Below are 24356 nucleotides of genomic sequence, written 5' to 3'. Positions count from 1 at the left end.
TTCTCCACGCTGCTTTCCAACACCCGGGCACACAAGGGTTTAAGAAGGACAAGAAAGTCATTAAAACCGCCAAGACAACGTGAGCTATTCCTCTGCAGCATGTCTCACCCTGAGCCCTCCGAGTCCTGTGAAAGCCACCGCGCAGTCAACTTTTCTGTGATCTTTCTGATTCAAAGCCAGAACGCTCCATGCGTTATGCCCTCCCGCTGAATGCCTGGCAGATTTCCAAGAGAAAAAAATCTGCATAGTACCTGCTTCTGATAAAGCCAGCAGTAATTTCCCTCTGTGCTTTCTCCTCTAGGGCTGGAGGACAAGGCAAAAGAAGGGCCACCAACACTACCTGCAGAGGCATGCTCTCAGGAGGGAAAGGCCAAGGAGCGTGCCAGCCGACGGCTGGAAATCACCATGCTTTGGTTTTCCAACTCCTTGCCCTTGACTCTTTCTGAGATCCTCAAGGCTGTTTCTCTTCAGGAGCTCAGCGCAATGCCCAAAAATCACTGTCTGCCTTTGCTAAGTCAGAGATCTGGTACTAATAAAACACGTGAGGAAAACGCTCAGTTTTTCCAAGCCTGCCCATCCCTAAAGCTGTCCCGTGGGAAGGAGGTAGCACAGCTGGCGTGCTGAGAAGCGAGAGCCCCTTATTTGGCACGCAGCGACAACGCGACCCCAAGGAAACAGCCTCCCGTGTCCTATGGCGTTCTGCTGCCATTAAACACTGGGCACGAGGTCGATTGACAGCTCTTGTGTGGGTTTTCTACTCCTGTATCTCTCACTTCATTATGGCTTCAAGTTTATAAAGATGCTTATAAGTACTGTTTCGCAAGGAGAGGGCTTGGAGGAGTCAAACCACATGTTTACACCCAACGTTTTAGCTCGTTCAGAAGTTATTTTTTATTGCATCTGGCACTTTACTAGATGCCACCGTTAGCTCACTTCATATAAATTACAAGTAACAAAGAGATGGCTAAAACACCCATTAGGTAAAATACATTCTGCGCTGTATCTCCGATTTCATCGTGGGTATTTCTAAGCAATCCACATTTCTGTGGTATTTAGATGTCAGACAAAGATTCATACTAAGATGACCACAGAGAGCTCTTTCATTTTTTGCACATTCGTGTTTCTTTCTTACTCACTTCAGTTCTGGAAAAACGATAAGGTTTGCAACACACCATGAAAACATCGCTCCGTGAGAGTCTCCAAAGCAAACTCTGTGACACGGCCGCGTTTGCTCCTGACTTAGCCCGAGCTCCACTGACAGGCATGACTGATCACATCGTTCTTCACGACCCTGAACAAAGCCCGAATGTTCACTACCCAAAGACACCATTCTTCGGGGACTTCTTTATTTGCCCACACAGGATTCTGTTGTTCACAAAAATAGAAACTAACAGCCAATATTTTTTCCTGTGAATTATCCAAACCTATGCACCAAACTACAGCTATACATTTTTTATGTATCGCTAGAACAAAATAGCTTTAGAGCTCAGAGCGTTAACCCGCAGAACCCCTATTGCTCTAACAAACCTCCTGACGTAGGCATTTAAACTCAAGTTGTCTGAAATACAAAGGCAGGAAAACAATGAGCAAGAATCCTTCCTGATCCTCCTCTTGCCAGGGATTCAGGTAATAGCAATACTTACATGAAAATGGACAACTGAGTGATGATTTCATTCTTAACCTTTTTACGTTTATTTAACCAGAACTTTAGGGGTTTTTAAATAAGATAACCAAATATTAATAGGCCACATGGGTAAAACTGGAAAGATCTGAGAATCAGTCTCTGGCTTTGGTTAAGGAGAGAGACTAAACTCCAAGGTTGTTTTTCTGCTCTGGTATCAGTGAAATTCATCTTTGTTTCCTATCTCAAGGACATTTTATTCAATTTCTAGATATTCTGACTTGGAATTTGAAGCATTGCGCATTAACCAAAAAACTGTTTCACAAGAAACAGCTTTGGAAAAAGTACCATCAGTTTCCAAGTAATTAGTGATTCTTTTTAAGAAAACTTTAATTTGTATCTACAGAGCACAATTAATGTGGCCAGGCAGCTCCAGGGCCTACGCTCCCCAAGTCATAGCGCCAGGGCAACGGTTCCTCTTAAGCTCTCATTGCTACTAACCGGAATACACGAGCCTAAGAATAAATACCCATTCAAGAGGCTCAAGCTGAAATTGGCTCAGAAAGCTCATTAATCATCACCTAAGGACACTGCAGTGAGCAATAGGAAAAGAACCAGGACAGTTCAAAAGATAGCAAAGAGAAGCAAGCCTACTATCAACTCTTCAATATTCAGTATAGTGAATTGACAACATTCACTGTATCACACCCACCATGTTTTCCAGCAAAAACCTGCTACACATTCCAGAAACCAAGGAAGAATGGAAGCCAACCGATTAGGACCACCTTTGTTTCATGCTGTTGACAGTAACTCCCACGAACACACAAAATCCTTTGTGAAAGCCTGAGGGCTGAGCAATGGCCTGTATTGCAGAAGTCTATTCAAAGTTAGGGAGATGAGGAAGAGCAGGGGCAGGGAGAGGACCCCAGGAGGAATACCGCCTCCTTTCAAACCCAGGCGCCTACCAGCCTGCGGCTGATGCAAAAATGGGATCACTGAATATGGTTTAAGAATGGACATCTGGCAGAAATCTGCCCTCCTCCCCTTTTCTATTATACACACTGGAGGGGGTGGTCTCCCTACATTATCCCCCCCTCATGCTTTCCTGGGAGGTCTTAGCAAACTGCTTATCCTTTTATATATATATACATACACAGACACACACACATATATATACACACACTCTCTAAGATTTTCAAGAAATAAGCACATGTATGTGGTGTTAATTCACATACAATATAGTACATACAATAATAAGGTTTTAGAAAAAAAAAGAGATAAGAGAAAAATAAATTTAAAAAAAAAAAAAGTCTTATCTATCCAAAGATTTAAATGCAGTATCAACACCTACAGGTTAGCATGTCAACTAAAACATTTTAAAAGACTAATGCAGATGTGGCATGCAGCTTTAGCATAAACTAAACGTGCTGGATGTCAATGAGGGGCCTGAACTTTATATTCAGATATCTCCAACACCTTTCTAGGAGCCATTAAAGATGTACTGTAAGAGGAAACAGAGTAAGTCCCAAATAGCAAGGAAAAAGCAACAAAAGAAAGAAATACATTGTAAACTAATATATTTCCTACAGTAGGAAAGAGAAAGGAAGTCTGATTATCATCCCAAGACACTGTAAGTAAAAGCAGCACACAATATACAATACAGAACTCTCCAATGCTCTTGTGACACGCAGATGTCTTGGTTGGGAAAGTATTTTCCTGGAACTTCTGGGTGTTGGTCTAGCATTTTATTAACAATACAGTAACCTATTGTTTAAAATGATTAAAAAAGCACATCAGATCACATTTAAATGAAAGTCATTATTAGGCTTATTGCAATTGTGGAACAAAATTATTTCTCTTCTTCCACTGAATTTATTTTGGTATCTGCATCTTCCACTAGCTCCAAACTGGATTACTGCAAATCTCTGCCAAAAGACTTTTCAGACAGGCACTCCATTAAAAGGCTTCGTTAAATTGTAGCACCAGGCATAATATCCATGTTCTAAAGGCTGAAGGTTCAATTAATCCTATTTCGTGAATTTACCATTGCCTTCTGCTTCGCATAACTTTGAAATCCTGAGATCTCTCTCTTCTTAGAAAATTCAGTCACGTTGAACATGGACTAGGTTGATACTGGGCAATTCCACCCTCTGTGTGACAACTGATCGCATCCCTCGGCTGCCTAGCTTTAGTTTCTTTTCAGAAATCAAGCTTTACTTGCAACGAAAAATATTCCTGTCCACAGTCATAGTCAGAATCTTTGAAACGCTGAGAAACAGACATGCGCCCTTCTTCTCCTTTCCAACGCAAAATATGTTTTCCTGCGTATTTTAAAGAAACAGATGGCAGGTGCTAAGCCCCTGGCAGGTGTACACGGCTTTATTATTTACTTAATGTCAGCATCCCTCTAAATTGATCTATTTCTAATAGGTGCCTTTTGATGCCAAACTGCTTCCGAGAGGCACTGCAGGATGAGCAATACGGCCAAAGGAACCCCAAAAGCAGGCGCTGTACGTGCGGATGACACAGTATTACGCACCAAACGACGACGCAATTACAAAACACTAAACCCGCATTCACCTCCCCCGGACCCAGACGCCGGCGATGAAATTCAAGGCGACAGTTTTTCCCCTTTCCACGCCACGAAAACAAGAGACGGTGCAGGGACACCCACCCCCCGCCCCCGGCGCGGCTGAGGAGCCGAGCGCTCGCTCGCTCGCCGCAACCCGCCGGCGGGAAGGAGCCCGTCTCCTCCCGGCTGCCACAGCCCACGGACAAAGGCGGAGGGAGAAGGGCAGCCGCCCGCGCCCCACACCTGGCTGCCGCCCTCCTCGGGCCAGGCCGGGCCGTTCCCGGGGGGCCGAGGGGGTCGGCGGCGGGGCCTGGCCTTACCTGAGGCGGGCGGGGGCGGCCGGTGGGGCTCGCCCTGCTCCAGGGTGACGGCGCCGTCCCGCCAGACACGGAGGCTGGCGGCCGCCCCCAGCCTGGCGGCGGGGGTCTCGCCCCGCCGGGCGCGGGCCCGCAGCGAGCCGCAGCACTGGTAGCACACGGCCCACGCCTGCTCCTCGTTGATGGGCTGGTTGTAAAGCCTGAGGATCTCCTCCAGCGACAGCGCCTCCGGCTGCCCGCCGGCCCCGCCGCCGCCGCCGTCCTCCTCCTCGTCGGTGGCGCGGGAGGCGCCGGGCTGGGGCTCCGCGCCGCGCTCTCCCGGCAGCGCCATGCCTTGCCTCCGCCGCGGTGCTCCTCGGCTCAGTGACTGGCCCCGCCGCAGCTGCTGCTGCTGCTGCTGCTTGCGCTGCTGGTGCTCGTGCTGCCGCCGCCCGGTCCCGCCGTGCTCATCCTCCCCGCCCCGCTAGTGCCACCAGGCCGCCGGACAGCCCGACCCGCGCAGCAGGCAGGCGGACAGCGGCCGGCGGGCAGGAGAAGCGACGCCCGGACCGCCCGCCGCTGCCGCCGCCGCAGGGGAAGACAGCTCATAGCAACGCAATGGCGTCCTCGCCCGCCCCCGCCGCCACCGGCCGCCGCCCGGCGCCGCAGCGCCCCCTGCCGCCACCGTGATGGCGGGCGGCGACCCGGCTGCGCGGGGCGGGAGGCGGGATTCACTTCGGGGGCTGCCGCAGCAACCTCCGTGTCCGCGGGCTGTGCTTAAACGCCCTTGCGAGGTCCCAGGCTTCCACGCCTGCCTTAGACACGGGTAACGATGCGGTGTTCTCACCTCACAGCCCTTGGGCCGCTGGTTCTGCGCCCAGGGTTGGTAACAAGCCCCCCGCCCCTCCGGAACAACTCCAGTGGGAAAGCAGGATGATACCCTCCCGCACCCCCAGTAGTGGAACAATGACACTAATCCACGCCGCCATCAGGGACGTTCGGGTTTCAGCAGAAAGCGTTATCAAGCCCCTGTTTTCCCAACAGGGAGGCGGCCGCACATCCCACGGTCCGCCCTCGCCAAGCAAACACCCCGCGCCGCACAGCTTCCTCCAGCAAAGCTCCATCCCCTGCAGCAGCGAGGCAGGAGCCGCCGAGGGTACACAGAAAGGCTGACAGCAGTTGAACGAGCATGGTCTGGAAATTAAAAAAAAAAAAAAAGGGAATGGCCTTCCGAGTAGTTGGGAACTGACGTTCCAGCCCCTGAAGGCAGCCGGGCAGGGAAGGGCAGAGCCTGCCCCTTCGCGCCAGTTCTCCCCAGCCGCTACCAAGTAACGAGCCCTGCACACAGAAAAAAACATCATCTTGTTGCGGAGACTAAATAACTTCAAATTCACATCAAGAAACATTTTATTTTTTTTTTCCTTTGGTATTCTACGATTTTACCTAGCATACGTAAAAGGAAATGAAAAACTTCCCCGTAGCGCCGGCCTTCCACGAAAGCCTGACGGGTGTAAATGAGGAGGCAGCGCTGAGCAGCGTCCCCTCCTGTGCACGCAGAGCGCTGCGCCCTGGAAGGGCCACGCCACGCTCGGCTCTAAGGAGCGAGCTCCTGTTCCGCATTTCACTTCTAGTTGGATTGAACATGGGTGCTTTCTTCCTCTTGCAGTGACATATATGTGTGTAACATACACTGCGCACAGAAGATACAACTAGTACTTCAATAAAGCTATTTAATGTATTTAATTTAGCAATATTCACCACACAATATGATCCAGGTGTTCACGTTACATTATAGATGTACAGTCCGAAGCTTTGATGAGGGTCCTGCATGTTGTGTAACAGGCAAATTAATATATTTTGATGTCAGGTATAAAAAGTAAGATCAGACAAAACCAGATTTGTAAAGTATTTTAAATCTGTTAGCAGCAAGGCCCGTAAGTACGTAACATACTATTAACCTCTCAAGTTAAAACCCAAGTGCTGCAGTAGGCAGTATTTAACACTTCTGGAAAAGACTCCTCAAAAAAGCGTCACACTACCACACTTCTGATTAAATGTACAAGCAAAACGTCAATGCATGTTTCTGTTGAACGCGTTGTGAGCTTCTATAGGGTTAGGTTTTTTGGGTTTATTCTCCAAAACCAGCAGAAAGATTTTGATCTTTCTTATAAGTGGAAGAAAAAGAGGTGGACATGGATAATCAAAGATATGGAATGGTTTCTACCGAAGAAATCAAAGTTTCAGATTCTTCAAAGAGATGGCTGGAGTCTATGTGGCGAAAAACATGAGAGGCAGGGAATGAAGTTCGTTAAATCCAATTAATTGTTTGCCATTTCTCAAAGCACAAAGACCAAAAGACACCCAGCAGAATCATCATCTACAGGTTTAAGGCAAAACCACAGATGGATACTTCAGTATGGATCGAGTGTCAGAATTAGACAAAATCATGCGTGGTTGTTAAGCAAAAGGGTCTGGCTACAACTTCGGTGTCAGAAACTTCCTAAACTCTGTTGTCAGAAACCACAAAGGAGTTACAGATTTTTTTTCTTTCCCCTCCACTAAATCGTTTTAACATCAGGGAAACGGCATCAGCCTAAACACACTTCATCTAACCCAGCACAGCTATTTACACATTCAAGTGCCCAAGTCTTAATTTTAAACATTAGAAAAATGCATAAATCATTAAATTAATAAATTAACAAGATTACCTATACCTGACTGAACTGTTCTTAGAAGATGAACTTGGAAGCTATTGCTGGGTCCAAGAGAGGCAGAAATCAATTTCCCTGTGAAAAGGAGACATCCTTAAACTTTAGTATTTCTGGATCTCAGTCACTCACAAACTCCATCCTGGATGCTACACGGAGAGAAGTAAAACAGTGTCTCTTAGCCTGGAGAGGTAAACCAGACTTTTTTTCTAAATGAATTCTCGCACTAAAACAGAACTGCAGAAGAGAAGCCAGTATTTTATGCAAGCATTTTAATAACCCGACCAACATTCCTTTAAGTATTAAAAGTAACTTTTATTAAAAATAAGAATAAACTCTTTTTATAAATACAATAATTACTGTGTACATTATTCTCTTCAATATACACACTGTGATGTTCAAAATCAGTGGCATTTATACAAAATCTTAGTTTTAAATTGCATAATTTTATACGCACATACATTATTTTGCAGATCTAAAAAGGTATGAATAATTTCAGTTTTTTCAAAGGACAGAGCGGTATTTACAAGCAAACATGATCCAAACAGCACATGCAGACTCAGGGTATGTAAACACTCGTACACGAACTGCAAGTCGCACTTGGTCTCCCCTACAACAGATTATTTCTTCACAGAAAGGAGACCTATTTGACAAAAAGAAAAACAGGTGTAACACATATAACTAAACTGTTATTAACATTTTCTATCGCATATGTGCAGCTATTTCAAATGTGACTTACACTTAAATAACAATGAGTGTCGTGAGTCTGTCATTACAAATAATAATATTGTTCCATAGTGCAGGGGCTGTTGCCGTGGAGGAAAACGAGAGCATCATTGATCACTTTTAACAAGTGCAGAGAAATTAAATGAACTCCTTGTTCTTTAATTTAACGCATGAGAAGTCTATCACCACTGAATTCACCAATGTAACGTAAAAGCTCTGTACCACGACCCATTCACATACTACACAACTCTTCTTCCAGTTGTAATTTAAGAAAATTAAATTTTCTTTAAATGCCATTATAAAAAAAAAAGGAGTTGCAATTCATAATTAAGTATTATTATTTGGTTTTAACATACATATCTTTACATTCAAACTTACCGAAGACACGTGGCAAACGCTCTCCTTGCATTTCTGTATACAAAATGGATAGGAAACCCTTTAAATGTGTGACCATCAGGCACTGCTCTTCTCACAGCATCTTGAAACTCTTCATTTCCTGCAGAAATGCTTGTTGTACGTTCAAGCTCATAGGCTGCTAATGCTGGTGACAACAGATAGGATAGGTGGTCATCCCAAACAGTAGAAAGGCCAAGATCCTGTGAGGCAAGTCACAGAATTAGGACAAGCGTGCAGAATGAACAACAGGATATGACTAAGCTTGTATACTGTATAGATTCAAATAAATCCATGACAAATCTTTAATCTGTAGTTAACAGAAGTGAACCCATGGAGCAGTAAGATTTATATATTGACTTACACACCAACCAGAAGAATCAAACACCACCACCAAAACATCAAACATTTTGCAAGAAACTCAGTTAGACTACTAGACTAAACAAGACCAGCAGAGTTGAAACTAGATGTTTAGGCTAATGTTCAAATCTCTGCATGAACATAAGAAGATAGTGCATAAATACACACAACAATATGGGAAAGATCAACTAAGATTCACCTCACATTTTTCTAACATCTCTCACGGAAACCCCCTTCTGAAAAACAACACACAACAGCTCCCCAAAACACATACATACGTACATGCATCTTCCTCCTACCATCCCACAAGTGCAAAGAAGTAGAAAAATCTACCACATATGTATTCAATGTTGCATGAGATTCATACTCTAACAATTATTTGCCACCCCAAATGTGAGCATTGTGTGGGAGATTAAAACAAAAACAACCAACAAAATCCATTAAAATCAGGCATAAGCTAACAGGGATTTAAAATATCGTCTCCTTCATATGCAGCACAGGAAGAAAAATTTCTGGCACATTACGTCTTATAAAAATCCTGATAAAGGGCTAAACTAAATTCTAGAAATACCTTCTGATTTTTTAAAGCAGTCAGAATAAGATCATGAAAGCTGAAAGCTTGCTTTTATCTAGGGACTAAAATAATTTGTGATGGATAGGCAAAGCCCACAGACAACCAGACTTGATCTTCCCAGCTTTTACATAGGTAGTAAGCTGAAGGTCACCGACCTAGAACAAGAGGCAATGCCAGGGGGCTGGGGAAGAAGAGTCCGAACCTGAGACTATGGAATCACCACTGCAAATAATATGACGTCTAAACTAGCTCAGTACAGTCATTCCAAACAATTTTTCAGTTATTTCACTTTTCACATACTGCATTTCTGCAAAAGCTGATGGAGAACACATTGTAAAGATAGGAGTACGTGAACTAACAAATGGCTATCCAAAACAAGCATACAGTAAAAACATGCACCTTTATTACCATAACAGATCAGCGACAATCTTTAAACATCATTACCTTTCTGTGTTCAGAGACCAGTATTCTCAGCTGCAATTCTATCTCATTGCTTGTTACCGCAGCGTCTACTGCAGAAGCACACAGAGGAGGAAAAGGAGGAATTGAAGATGTTGTTCCAGGGGGACACACAGATTTTATTGCTTCTCCACTCATTGGTTTCCATCTAGATTCATCATGCAGGTCAAACACACAGACCTCCACAGCATCAGAGGGCTGACAATTTCCAAAGAACTTTTGATGGTTGAAGATACAACCTATTGTGCGATAAGGATACAGTGGCTTGGGTTGTTCAACTAGTGGAGGGTCATCAGGGTTGATAGGTCTGTGGATATACCTAATCAAAAACATTCAATTTCTTATTAACACACCTTATTTCAAAGCAAGGTAAAAAACACTTAGATGAGACAGATATAAGGCATTTCTCCATTTAAAAATGTAAGCCAAGTTTGTTAACATTTTTTTTTCCCCAACATGTCATTCAGTTCTTTACAGAAAATTAATGATATATATTTTGGAGGCATAACATACAGTGAAATAATAAATCACTTTTTTATTTAAACCTAGAAAAGTAAGCTGAATAATCAAGCAGATACTCAACAGTAATTCAATTTTGCAACTATAACAACATAACAATACAGTTTCCCCACTGTTCATCACATTCAGAGAAACATCTTTAAATGCTAAACACAGGATACAAAAACAGTGGCAAAACTGACTTGCTTATTTTCAACACTGGATATAACAGGTTCCAGAAACTTTGGAATACAGAACAACTTCATGTGCCCTTCTAAAATGACTCAAGTGAGAGAGAACCTCAGAAAACTTATAGAGATTTCTGCAGGGGAAAAAAGTAATGTAACACTGATTTCACAGATAAAATAAGGAAAAAATACAGGTTCCTAAACAATCATGTCAGATTTCATCCCGTTCCTTACGGACAATGGCAGCAATAGCATCAATGGCAATCAGCTGCCATCAGACACAAAACAGTTACTATACGGTATTAAAGCCACTGAAAACTGTATTACAAACTGTTGAAATATTTCACCTCACACTGAACCAGTTATTTCCCAAACAAAAGCAGTACACAGAAACAAGACTCAACAACAAAAGTCTCCTGGATCACCTAACAGTTACATGACAGGGTTTTTTTTAAAGATAAAAAACAAAAAAGCAACAACAACAAAAATATCCCACACAAACCTCAATATAGTACAGTGTTCTCATATTCCTTTTACTCACCTATGTCCTGTTAAGCTCTCCCAAAAAGTAATTGTTCCATCAGTTCCACAAGTCATTACCCAAACGTGGGGGACTCCTTTTGCTTTAGTTCCAACACACACAAAGGCTTCCAATCCAAACCCAAGAAGAAGACTGCACAGAAGGTTAGCATGATCTTCACAGTCACCCTGGACAGTAAATATTAGTAAGTCGGTTTGAGTATCAGGCATGGATAAAATCTTGAAGAAAGAAAATAGTGATATTTCTCTAACCATTATTTAACAAGTCATGTTTCCCTCTTGTTTACCTAAATCACATATCAGAAGTAAGGATTTTAAGGTCTAAACTTGACAAGTTTTAGTTTTCTGTAATAGAAAAAATCAGTTAAAAACAGCAGTATGTTCTAATGATAGACTACTTATATTTTTCTTTAAATATCCTGTATGATTAATACTAGAAAACATTTCTTATGATTAAAAAAGATACCTCCAAGTAATAAAAAAAAATCAAAACCTATCGACCTGTGAAGACAAAACTAACATTCTAATTAAATGTAAAAACATACGTAATACAAATACCTGAGGTAATACTAGAAATTACACAATATTTTCACACAGTTAGGAAATTTAGTCACTTAATAAAACTAAATTCTACTCTTATTTCACTATCTTGAATGTGTTGTCAAAGTTGAGAAATTAAACAAAGATAAAATAACCTCTCTCACAGGTCTAACTATAAACCAGCTGAAAGTCATGTGTAGCTGCTTTTTCCTTCAGCCAGAAAAGCATTTCTTTCATAAATATATCACTATCACTGATAATTCACAGAAAACAATTTCTGAATGTGACATCTAATATTCTTTGTCTCAAGTTCTGAAGTACAGATGTTAGCTGTAAAGTAAGAACAAAAATTCCTCATGCCATGAAGCCTTCATAATACAAAGCACAGTATTCAGAAGTGAAGAGTAAGGCTCTTTAGTCAAATACTATTCAGAACGTTGAAAATGTAAAATTCAATGTTCTTGGGTGTAGCTGATCATTACACAGGTAACACAATCTTCTCCTACCATAATGTATACAGAAAATATGCAGAAAAGTAGGTTTAAACAAGTTTCTAGGGAACTTGTGTTCAATTAATAATGCCATACCACTTTCCACAAGAAAAATAATAATGGTCCAGCTGGTTTCTCAGAGGCTAAATTCAGCTATTTTCTATAAAGCTTTCCACTTCTGCCTTGGAGTAAATCCTTTCTCTGTGCCTCCAAACACAACAGCCCTCAAAGTCGCTATCGTCTCCACCTGCAAGTCAGTGGGTGACCAATGATGCCTTTATATGGTACCTATGCATGATATGATGTTCAGAGACAACAGCTAATATCTGTTTGGTGTGGTATTTGAGACAGATCTAGAAACTGAGATACAGCTTATGGCACCAATCATTCTTACCCAGCTGGACTGAGTTGAGATAATGAACTACTACTAATTACTAATCAACTCAAGGTACCTATCCTGCCTACAAGAGGCAGGCCATTTCCTCCTGGCTGTGGAGGATGCAACAGCGTCTTTGGTGCCGCAGCCCAGGCTGGTGAGCAACAACTGGTGACCCCAACGTGATACATCCGTGAGACCCTGGGAAGCCCCGACTCCCTCGCTGAGCCGAGAGCCCGAGCCAAAAAGGAGCCCGAGCCAAAAGAGCCGGAGCCAGGAGCTCGAGCGAGAGTCCTTCGGAGAAGAAGGTAAAGCCGCAAGCCCTGACGTGGTATTCACGGGAGGGAAGCGTGCTGGAGTCGGATGAATGGGCCGGGTCTCTGCTCACCCATAAAGCCTTTGTGAAAACAAAAAATACTAAAACAAAAAGGGGGAATTATGGCACCAATCATTCTTACCCAGCTGGACTGAGTTGAGGTAATGAACTAATTACTACTAATCAACTCAAGGTACCTATCCTGCCTACAAGAGGCAGGCCATTTCCTCCTGGCTGTGGAGGATGCAACAGCGTCCTTGGTGCCGCAGCCCAGGCTGGTGAGCAACAACAGCTCCTGCGGCCAAGAACACCACATCTTCTTAAATACAGACACATCGGTGACATTATTTTTGAGCACAGAAGTATCTCAGTAGCAACGAGATGCCACTCAACCAAAGAGGCATTAAAAGGGATCACTATTAGTTTTATTCATACAACAGAAGAGCTATAATCCAGAACGAGTTACAATTTGTTTCATTTATTGTAGTCATGATACAAGTGTCAGATCACCGAGAACTAGGCTGAAACTTTTAGTGAAAATCCCTATCTTGCAAAAATGGCACGTAAAGACTGTCAGTACATTTTAGCCCATCTAAAAACTCCATTTTTTCAAAAGAGACTTTTTCAACTCTTCCTAGATTAGTCCAGAATTTAAACTAGTGTCCTGCACACTAGCAGGGATTCATTGAATAATTATATGGGATCCTAGAAAAGCAAATGAAGAAAAGCAAGCTCATTGTCAAACAGATGTATTGACAAACAGACCCCAACAATAGCAGTAAAGAAAGCCTGATCCAAAGCCTTCTTGTCTATCATTTAACATCTGCTTCTCTTTAAAAAGATCTTGAACAAACTATTGTAACAGAATTCTCCAAATTTTATTCAATCCATGTATTTGCAGCCTGTCTTAAATTACTGAATTCAGTTAGAATACAATACCAAGTCTATTGTGTCACGCACAATGACTATTTTCACATACCTTGTTTCTACATAAAAAGGCAAGAAGGGTGCACCACTGCTCTTGCTTGCCACCACCTCCTCCGATGACAGGAGCTCTTTCATAACCCAGGACACTGACAAATCGTGCTGCTTGTCTAGGTGTGTCTAGTAACCGGCCTGCTCGGAGAGGTCTGATATATGAACATACTGGACGGTTTACTCCATTTTCATCCTAAACAGATAAAATATGGTTATTTGCCAGCCATGCAAATATCACAAGAGATTCACCTTAAACTGTCTTTTCACACTGGTATTTATTCTCCCTGAAATAAATACCACTAAAAAATATAAAGACACAAAAATACTTCTAGAATTAAGACACGAGACCATTAAGGCAACTCATTTAGAGACATTACAGTCAGATTTTTCCACTGACTCTGTCACTCACAGGTCATTCCGGACTAAATATTCAAACACCTCGAGCACCACAGGCTGCAATTCATTTTCTTAAATAGGTGAGGAACTGTTCATGCTTCACCCACTATCAAGTTCCACATTATCATCAAGCAAAAACACAAACTGAAACAAATCCCCACATACAAACCCCCAAACCCACAACAAACCCCAAAAACAACTCCCGCCAAAAACATTGAACACTCAGCAGCTGATTTTAGAGTTTAAAAGGTGTCCATCTGCATCTGAATTTGAATACTCTACCTCTTGTCATAACACCAAAAAGCAGTAAAATTTACTCACAATTAAGTAACTAGAATTTATATAAATAACAGAGTAATAATACTAGTAATTTCTAATTTCTTGGAAAAATGAAAAAATAAGATGACTGGAAAAAGGTCTGTTTCATTACATGCTGCAGGGAAATACTATGACTGTCAACTATTAAAACTATTTTAAGAGGTACAGAACTCTTCTTTTCCTCATTGGGCTAAACCAGTACTTTCATGTTCATATATTTTAAAAGGGATCAAAGCCTTTTAAATCTCTGCAGCTTCAGGAAATCAGGGTCTCATATTTCTACTGTAGTCACATACTGCTCCCATTAAGGTTTTGTCATGCTTTTCCAGCAAGTTGGTGTAAGAAAAGCAGCCTTTATTTGAAGCTGACTGGAATTTTGTCGAAAATTATTTCACAGCTTGAAAGTAATAATAAAAAAAAACCCCACAGGTAGGATTCATTATTTAATATAGTCTTATATATGTAATGCATACTTCTGCATTATGCATATGAAACTGGATGGTAACTAAATTGTCAAACAATCCTGATAATCTCATTTCTGTTCCCAGAAATGAGAAAGGCCATTAAGGGCAGTTTTACTAACACTTGCTATGGCCAGCAGGAGACTCAAGATAAGCTCTCTATAGGTACTGAACTAGCAGGCGGCCAAGTTCCGACAGCGTTCTGAGGGCTGCCAGTTTCTATACTAGTCTGTAACAAAGAACTTAGTCCTCCAATCCTATTCACAAACCCTTCCCCCTCCAACCTTCTTCCCAACCCTACTGTAGCTTTCTGAGTGCAGAAAGTAGAATACCATTAATTCACACACTGCTTCAGTCTCAAAATAGAACAAGTCTCATTTTCACCTCACATCCCCAGCCAAACTCCCAGTTCTAGAATTCCCTGTTTAATCATATATTTGTTTCTCTATATACCTTGCCCTGACACCCTTAAGCCTTTGTACTGGGGCTGGTTGGAATGGAGTTAATTTTCTTCATAGCAGCCCCTACAGCGCTGCGTTTTAGATTTGTGACCAAAACAGTGTTGATAACACACCAGTGTTTTATCTGTTGCAGAGCAGTGCTTGCACAGTCTCAAAGAGTTCTCTGTTTCTCATTCTGCCCCCACACAGAATAGGTTTGGAGTGGACAAGAGGCTGGGAGGGGACACAGCCAGGACAGCTGATCTGAACTGACCAAAGGGATATTCCACGCCATATGGCATCACGTTCAGCAATACAACTGGTGGGGGTGGAGAACAGATTTTTTTCTAAACTTGCTCCTGCTTGGAGCCCAGCTGGGCATCAGCCTGCTGGTGTGAAGTGGTGAATGATTGTCTCTGCATCACTTTTTTCCCACTCTTCCTTTCTTGCTTTCCTTCACTTATTATACCATCTTTACCTTGACCCATGAGTTTTTCCTCGCTTTTGGCCTTTTTATTTTCTCCCTCATCCCACTGGGGTGGAGTGAGGGAGTGACTGGGCAGGGACTCAGGTGGGATTTGGAAGTTCACATCACTACTGAACACTCACAGTACAGCCAGAATGCAAAGTGTTACTTCACTGAAGAGAAAGAATAGGCACAGATCACTTCAGGATGTTACTGTGAGATAACAAGCTACTGTGCATTGTCTATGCTAGGAAAACTGCTACTACACAAGCTAAATTCATAGCATGAAAAATGCATGGACCACACCATTCCTTTTACTGAGGGACAGTTATCAAGGAGCAACTGACACAGTAACTTATTAGCCTACAATAATTATATCTGTAGCTATTGTGTCACATTAACCAAACAGATTGTTTTTCAGACCACACAGAGCTCAAATACTATGTGGATCTGTTCCAACAGATCTAGTAAGTCCATTTTTTATAACTGTTTTGTCTGGTATAAAATTTGCTTGAAATAGTTTGCACAGATCACTTAGGTCTTTGCCATTTGTGAGTATTCAAGGAAAAGACTAAAGAGGCTTTATCACCTTGTACATCAGACATGGTTGGCGCAACCCTCCTGCCTGCATCACGCTATTACGCTCCAATACGCAAATAGAAGTTCAACACTTACAAATTTCATTTTTTGCATGATACACCACATGCAGCTCTGACCTGAATATAACCATGTCTTAAATCTATACAGATTCTATATACGCACAGACTTCAAAACATATAAAAAAAAAAGAGATAACTTAAAGAAAGGATTGATCTACTTGTAAAATTCACAAACCTGTGCAAAAATCTTTACTAGCCTCACGTTGTGTGTAGGTCTAATCTGTAGGTATTCTCTCCACCACTGCTTAGCGTATACAAGAAATAACCGTTCTTTTTCTGCTGTTTTCTGACGTTCCAGAGCAAACTGTAGGTAAGGAAAACATAACCAGTTACATACATATTAATTCTAAACAGGAAAAAAATAATAAGTACAATATGTAATCAATAAGTACATTAACATCAAATCCTGGCATACTGTCCTGGTTTTAGCTGGGACAGAGTTAGCTCTTCTTTTTAGCAGCTAGAAGAGCTCCGTGTTTTGGTTTTACTCAGAGGCTCGCTCTGAGAAGAATGTTGATAGCAAGCTGATGTTTGTAGTTGGCCAAGGACTTTTCAGTGTGCCATGTCCTGGCCAGAGTGCAGAAGCACAGCAGGATAAGGGGGGAGCATAGCTGCGACAAGGGGGCCACGATTCCCCTTGTGATTTGTGGAACTTAAGATTGAGGGCCAAACTGGCCAATTAGTATTCCATATCATGCAGCTTCATGCCCAGTATAAAGGTGAGGGACAGCCGGGAAGAAGAGGTTTTTGCGCTTTGGCTCTTTCGCGGCTTCTGCTCCTTTGTGCTTGCTGCGCTTTTGCTCTATTGCCTTTTTTTTCTCTGTCTCCCAGTACTCCCACTCTCGGAGTACTATCTCTCTCTCTCTCCCCTCTCTATTTTGGGGCCTCGCGTTCGTCTGGGATTGCAGCTTCGGGATGAGACGGGCTTCGCATAAGAGGGGGTGGTGAGCATCTACACTGTGTATTAAATCATCTGTATTAAACTGTTCTTATCTCAACCCACGGGTTTCCCGTTTATCCTTTAATTCTCTCCCTCATCCCTGGGGCTGGGGGAGGGTGAGCGAATGACTGTGGGGGGGTTTGGTTGCCGGAGCAGCCTAACCCACGACACATATGTAAAATAAAGCTTAATATTTAAAGCGTGCCACGCAAATGCTCAAGAATAGTATTTTTAAATGAAAATCCAATGAACAAAAATCTTAAGTTACATTTCTTGTTTCTAGGCTCATTTATCAAGCTTGACTGAAGTAGCGTTCATCTTAAGTGATGCATTTCTGTACAAAAGGATTGTTCAGCTTTTGATGTGCAGAATAATATCTGCGTGCACCTTCAGGTAAACATTTATTGGCTTTCCAGGCAGAATAGCCGACTTGAAATTATTGTTTCAATTGGGAAAGAGAGAAACAAAACATTTACTACCTGAAGAAAATTAGGTATATTACATCTTTCTTATTTTTCTTCTTAAAGTTTTGATACAAGTAATTAGAAAAACTACTGAAGTAATATTTCAAATAATGTTCAGCATAAACAAAGTAGTTTTAAAAAAGGTAATTATATTTAAATTTAAAGAAAAAAAAAAAAAGAAGTATCAAACATTCAAAACCTCACAGCCCTCAACATTTACAAGTAATTCTATACTAAGCTTCCCCCACTCCCCAATAAAAGAGTAAGTCAGCCCTCCCAGAAATTACTTACTTGAGTACTAGTTATTTCTGGAGACAGCGTCTTATTAAGCTGTGGATACATTTCCAGTCTAATGTTTAAAACACCAACAGAAACCTTTGATTCTGTACCTTTGAACCATAATAAATTTTGATCAGTTCTCTCAAATTAAATTTACTTCAGACATTTCAGTCAGACAGGAGCAAATCATTAAAATAAATGCTAGCTATATAATCATAAAAAATAACTAAATTTCTTTAAATATATGCAAAATAAGAATCCTTATTTAAATTTTAAACTCAAATGAGGCTGTAAGAAAGTATAATCTAGCCAGAAAAAGCAGATATCTAGATCTGAGATAATTAGCCAAGGCCCTCTTTGCAGCCAGTACCAGGACACATAAGATAAAGAGCATTCTAGAAACGTCTAGAATGGGCATCTAAAATAGAGTAGGAGAGTCACACACTGTAAAAGCACCTATTCCTTCTGACTACATAGGAAGCTCAAATTTGGGTAGTTGCAAACAAGTGAAGTTCATCGTCCACAAGATACAGTTTATTATCAAGGACCCAGAGTACATACCAAGAGATTAACCAACTAAAAAAAAAACAACCAAGCAAACAAAATAACAAGCAAACAAACCACAAAATTCCACAAACCTAACGTTGTTGCATAACGTTGAAAATTTAGAATTACATACAGAACAAGAAGCATTATAAAAGAATAGAGAGATGGGATTATAAGCAATACAAGCAATCGAAGCTTCACATAGGATTTTGTCTATTTATCCAAGATGGCAGCATGCTTTGATGTTCTTGATGCATTTCGTACAATGTCAAGACTTTAGAAGTAGAGAAAAAGTACTGGATTTACTGGATTGATACTTTATTACTTGGAAAAAAGCTAAGGATAATTAGATTTAACTCCTCCCATTATCCATTTGAGTATTAGACTCAACTTATTTATTATGCATTCCCAAGTCATTATAAATAAAAAGCTCTTTGAGAGACTATCTAAACACACATTGCTTACTAAACTTCTGCCAATGTCAGCATTTGCTGAAGGAAATGAAGCTAACAAATATATTAGGCAATAAGCTTACTATATTTGTATTCGCTGGATAAAACACTGCACCAAATCATCCCCCCCCAAAAAGGCAGGCAATAGTGACAGGAATAACTTACATAGTATATCCAATCTTCAAAGTATTTTGAAGATTCTTTTGAAACTATCAAGAGCTGCTTACCTACCTAACAGGTAGAGAAACTGTGACAAAGAATACTCAAATGATTCAGAAGCTACTACTTGACCAAACTCTGGGATAGCTCCTGTACGAAATCATGATAGATCAAGTCCTTGATCTGGTCTTTATCCACTAAAACATAACAGTCTAAAAACTTAGGTTGGAACTCCTAAAAAGGGTAGTGGGGACAAGTGATACACAAAAATACACATATATTTATACATATGCCCCAACACAAGAAGGACATGGAGCTGCTGGAGCAGGTCCAGAGGAGGGCCATGAAGATGATCCGAGGGCTGGAGCACCTCTCCTATGAAGCCAGGCTGAGAGAGTTGGGGCTGTTCAGCCTGCAGAAGAGAAGGCTCCGAGGTGATCTTACTGCAGCCTTCCAGTACTTAAAGGGGGGCCTACCGGAAAGCTGGAAAGGGAATTTTTACAAGGGCATGTAGTGATAGGACAAGGGGCAATGGATTTAAACTGAAAGAGGGCAGATTTAGATTAGATATAAGGAAGAAATTTTTCACTCAGAGGATGGTGAGGTACTGGAACAGGTTGCCCAGAGGAGCTGTAGATGCCCCATCCCTGGAAGTGTTCAAGGCCAGGTTGGATGAGGCTTTGGGCAACCTGGTGTAGTGGAGGGTGTCCCTGCCCATGGCAGGCGGGTTAGAACTAGATGATCTTTGAGGTCCCTTCCAAACCAAATCATTCTGTGATTCTATGATTCTATATGTACTAAGTGCTAAGCACCTAAACAAAGCTGTTCAACCCTTCTGTCAGAAAACATTCTTCCAGCTACTGGAATCAACAGCAGCACAGCAGAGATCACTGAGATCACTTTCTCCACCAGTTGCTAGTTTGCTATGAAAGGGACACAAGCTAGATTTTACTCTTCAGTGCACTGGTCTGCTATATTCCTGGAGATTAACTGATTGATTTTCGTTTGTTTGTTTTATTTATGATAACTTATCCAGATTTTGCAGAAAATCCATAGAAGGAGTTCCCACACATAGAGGCCATTATTACACAGGATCTGGAATATCCATTGTCAATACTCTGGTAACAGAAAAATCTGACCAGTAGTCTCCTACACATTTTCCAAGAATACCTTATACTAATTTATGAGTTGAACTAAAAATCAAACTACATCATAAATACTGCTTTACGCTTATAAGCAAGCTCAGTACCCAATATTTTAAGTCATCATTACAGCCTTATTATTTATCCTTACCTACACCCAGGAGTTCAACAGCGACATTTGTTATGCCATTCTCTGCAGCCAAGACAGATCGCCACTCCAAGAAATAGGATGCTACTAGTGTTGTCTCACCAAACGTGTCTGTTTTGATCAGAACCATATGCACTGGATCACATATAGATAACATAGTGGTTGCATCCACCATTTTACTTCCATCACCTGCCATTATTAAACCAAGATAAGACAGCAAGAATATTATCATCCTAAGTCCTCCTCAAAAATAAAAAAAATATGCATTTACATCCATTGCATATATTGCATTTTAAGAAAAATCTTGTGTCTGGAAGTGTAAGCAATGATCCTATCTTACAATCAAACTCCATTTAGGACAGATCTACAGAAAGATTATAGAGGAGATAAGAAGATTCCTGTAGTTGAGTACTCTAACGTAACTGGTTCAACTGCACGAAAATTAAAATGGAATTAGCTCTTAAGAAAATGAAGAATATTAAAGCACCATTAAGTAAAAGCAATTGAAAAACATTTTTTTAGTAAGTTGGAATGCGTCAGGTCAACTTACTAGACATCAGTATTCAGGAAACAACTTTCTCTGTAGTTAAGCTTGACCCTACGATAAAAACTGCTCCACGAGCAGCAGAATTAACAAAGTCTGGTTTTCTTTGACTTTGTGGTATATTCACTTCCTTGCCCAAATCCAACTGCAGTAACTCTGGCTTTCTCTCTGTTGCCTGCTATTCCATGAGCTACCCTGGATTTCTACAGGAATCAGATGGTATCAGAATCCTCTTCCCTTATCCCACTACCTCAAGTCTTCCCTATTTATTCCTGAAAACTTTTCATAACATACTTAGCTCCTGTCATATTCCCTGGCTACCAACAGAAGAACAGTAATACAGGCTGTGGATGACTGACTCTTCTGCAGGTGTTTGCCAACTGGTAGACAAACTGAACTCACACTGAAGTTTGTCCTTCCATATGACGACAAATTTACATTTCCCTTCTTCACTCGGAAGTACCAAGTTCATGAAAATTACAGCCATCTTAGTATCTCTTACCACCTCCAAGAATCTCATCTCACTGTCAACTACGGATAAAGTCGGTCAAATTTAAAAGTTATTTTAGAGTGGAAAAGAAGAGGCAAGAGTTGAGAAAGATCTACAAGTGGCATAACCTAATACAGTAATCAGTTACCTTAGGAAAACATGATAAAAAAAGGAAAGAAAGCCACTAAATAATATCAAACATATTTCACAATAACTGAACTCAGAAAAAACCCAATAGCATCAGCTTTAAACCCACAATATTTCTTACCTAGGCTATCCTTGTGTACTTCAAGTAAAAAACCATCATGAAAATCCGGCTCACAGGCACAGGGGACAGGTTTAGAACGGAAGCGCTGATTTCGAAAGTGCAAACACAGAGTGAAGGTAGAACAGATTTGGCCAGGCAGAGGCTCCGGTTCCTGAAGATGTTCCAGAAAAGCTTTTCCACCCAAAACCTGAAGGTAAAGATACCTCCGTGTTGGGTCAATGTTAGCTGAAAAGCGTAGCAATAAAAATAAAGAGACTACAAACAGATCTGAGGAAGCACGTTAAATATCAGCTAACTAACAGAAGACTAGAAAAAAAGAAACTTTTTTGAAACAAGTGCTTAGGAGAAAATGATTTTAAACTGTATGGAAGTCATCTTAATGTAAAATAAATTTTTTTTTTTTAAAGTCACATTTTATGCAACACTAATTTCTGCTGCTTACACAAATTTATCTCCTGTAGATTAGCAGAAAAAAACATTCACCTTTACGCCAGTTCATACTGGATTACTAATTCAGAGTTCAAAAATCACAGACTTCGAATGTCTCTCAAAATCATGATCCAAGTATTAAAATAAAAAAGCAACATACTTTTTTTCAAAACTGGTGGTTCTCTGTCAACAAAATGTGTTGATGGTTTTGGAGCTGAAGTTCTCTCCTTTTCCTTCACATCCTGGAATTAAAATTAAGACTTTTTAAAGCATCAAGGGATGCAACAGTGATCTTACCTCAGTCTTCTAAAAATTAAAGCATGCTCCATTTCAAGTGAATGCCATTCCTCAGGTATGCTGCCTTCTAGTACTTTAGATGTAATGAAACTGAACAAATATTTTCAATATAGTATCACTGTTAAACCAATTTTAGCATATGCATTAAGCTGTTGTGCTCCTAACAAGTCACAAATCAGTAAAGCCTCTAGAAGTAGCGAGTTTTCACATTATCAAAACACCAAATCGGTAAGAGGAATAAGCAAAAATATTTTCACTCTTTTAAAGCTACTTACAGTTACAAATTTAAGTTCCTTCATAACATCATCAATGATTCCTCGTTGTCTTAAGGCTTTTATCAGATCTTCTGTGGATAACTGCTGATGCTCAGGTGCTAACTCTTCACGTATAGTCTCAGCAAGAACTTCTCTTATCCTGCCATGGACATCCATCTGAAACAAAATTCACTATATGCTACAAACACAAGCTCTTTAAATGGCGGAAGATAAGACTAAACTGTCAGTCTGTAAGACTAAAGGTATTCTCCTAGGAAAACAGAAATAACTACACTAAAATATTAATCTTTTCAGAACTAATCAAATGAGTCACTACCTCACCAAAGCAGCTCTACTAATTAAAAAAAAAAAACACAACCATACCAAACTTGAGCATTTTTACTGCTCTTGACAGCATGTCCTGCCTTGAACTTCCCTGCTTACAAAAGGGTCTGCATATCAATAAATTATAAAATGGTTGCTGTTTTAATTTGTCTCTCTCCAAATTCAAACTTTGGATAATAGTTTATTATTTTTAAGGGAAAAAGTACACCTTTATGTACTTGTAGGCAAGGCACAAGAGTACGAAATCTCCATTGCAAACGTCCCCTACGCTCAAAGGGAAGTCTGACAATTTCTGTCCTTCATCTCAGCTGCCAAACTGCATGGATTTGTAAAGCTGTTTCTCACACAGGAAGGACATTAAGGACACAACCACTGGGATTTGAAATACTTCGCAATACATGAGTTAAAGCATTCGCATGTATTTCCCGGTCAGTTCAAGACCCAGCCCAAGAATCTCGCTCAAAAGGCGGAAAGCGGGAGGGGGGGGGGGGGGGTGTGGAACAAAAAAGCCCCAGTCCCGGGGTGCTGACCCCACCGCTCAACCCGCCAGTGCCTCGGGCCTCGCCCCCGCCGCTCCCCGCTGACGGCCGACTCTCTCTGCCCTGAACAGGGCAGCGAGAGCGAGAGCAGCGACGGCGGGGCAGGGGGTGGGGAGCGGCCAGGACGGCAGCGGCCTCAGCTCCATCCCCCGGTAGCGCAGGAAAGAGATCAGGGCGAGGAGCGGAGGCGGTAGGAGACGGCGGGGAAAAGGCCGCGAGCCAGGGCTGCTGTTAGGCGAGAGCGCGAACCACCGCGGCCCTCCCGGAAGGGGCGCGAACGGCAGTGAGGCAAAACAGCGCCTGGAAACCACCTGAAGAGGCTCAAGTAGGAAAAACAAAGCGGGACGAGGGAGCAGGCACGGACTGCACGCCATGTCACCACCTCAGCGGGTACTGCTGTCACCAAGGGCCGGGGTCCGCACGGCCGACACGGGAACCACCAAAGCCCGGCCAAGCCCTCCCCTCCCTCGGGGCTTTCCCCAGCAGGAGGAGCCACTCCGCCGCTCTACGGCGGAAGCACCCTCACCTTGACCAGCTGCTGGTGGATGATCTGCTTCAGCTCAGAGGCTTTCTCTGGCGGCAGCGACATGGCGGCGACGCAGGACAGGAGCCGCGACGCTTCCCGCCCCGGGCGGCGCGAGGGGCAGGAGGCCGCAGGGCCGCGCGCCGCGGGCGAGGCCCCGC

General features: G+C 41.9%; 2 protein-coding genes across 4 annotated transcripts in view; both read right to left on the bottom strand.

The window, feature by feature from the left end:
- SPIRE1 (spire type actin nucleation factor 1) overlaps nucleotides 1-4841 on the bottom strand; it is a 133345-nt gene extending 128504 nt beyond the window's left edge. For both annotated transcript variants that reach the window (XM_086609185.1, XM_086609186.1), the window contains exon 1: nucleotides 4514-4841. In XM_086609185.1, coding sequence (XP_086465311.1) covers nucleotides 4514-4841 — 328 coding nt within the window. The remainder of the gene's footprint in view (nucleotides 1-4513) is intronic.
- Nucleotides 4842-7540: 2699 nt separating this feature from the next.
- Nucleotides 7541-24314, bottom strand: CEP76 (centrosomal protein 76). 2 transcript variants are annotated; one of them, XM_086608555.1, is made up of 12 exons: nucleotides 24199-24314; nucleotides 22810-22965; nucleotides 22398-22479; nucleotides 21809-22033; nucleotides 20510-20695; nucleotides 18072-18169; nucleotides 16552-16680; nucleotides 13638-13829; nucleotides 10937-11103; nucleotides 9695-10028; nucleotides 8302-8519; nucleotides 7541-7840 (listed from the first exon to the last, which is right to left on the bottom strand). In XM_086608555.1, the coding sequence occupies exons 1-12, from the start codon at nucleotides 24259-24261 to the stop codon at nucleotides 7702-7704; spliced, it is 1989 nt and encodes a 662-aa protein (XP_086464681.1). In that variant the 5' UTR covers nucleotides 24262-24314; the 3' UTR covers nucleotides 7541-7701. The 2 variants fall into 2 exon arrangements, with proteins under 2 accessions (XP_086464681.1, XP_086464682.1); XM_086608556.1 differs by lacking the exon at nucleotides 21809-22033.
- Between the last annotated feature and the right edge of the window lie 42 nt (nucleotides 24315-24356).

The sequence above is a fragment of the Tauraco erythrolophus genome, chromosome 3 (assembly GCF_009769465.1).
Source record: "Tauraco erythrolophus isolate bTauEry1 chromosome 3, bTauEry1.pri, whole genome shotgun sequence".
Lineage (NCBI taxonomy): Eukaryota > Metazoa > Chordata > Aves > Musophagiformes > Musophagidae > Tauraco > Tauraco erythrolophus.
This window is presented reverse-complemented; position numbering and strand designations above follow the sequence as displayed.

Excerpts from the sequence above, each read along its gene's own strand:
- CEP76 (XM_086608555.1), bottom strand. The coding sequence starts at position 24,261 with ATGTCGCTGCCGCCAGAGAAAGCCTCTGAGCTGAAGCAGATCATCCAC. Across the intron at positions 16,681-18,071 it reads CAGAAATAACTAGTACTCAA|TTTGCTCTGGAACGTCAGAA; the intron begins GTAAGTAATTTC and ends CCTTACCTACAG. Across the intron at positions 8,520-9,694 it reads TGGTCTCTGAACACAGAAAG|GATCTTGGCCTTTCTACTGT; the intron begins GTAATGATGTTT and ends CTTGCCTCACAG.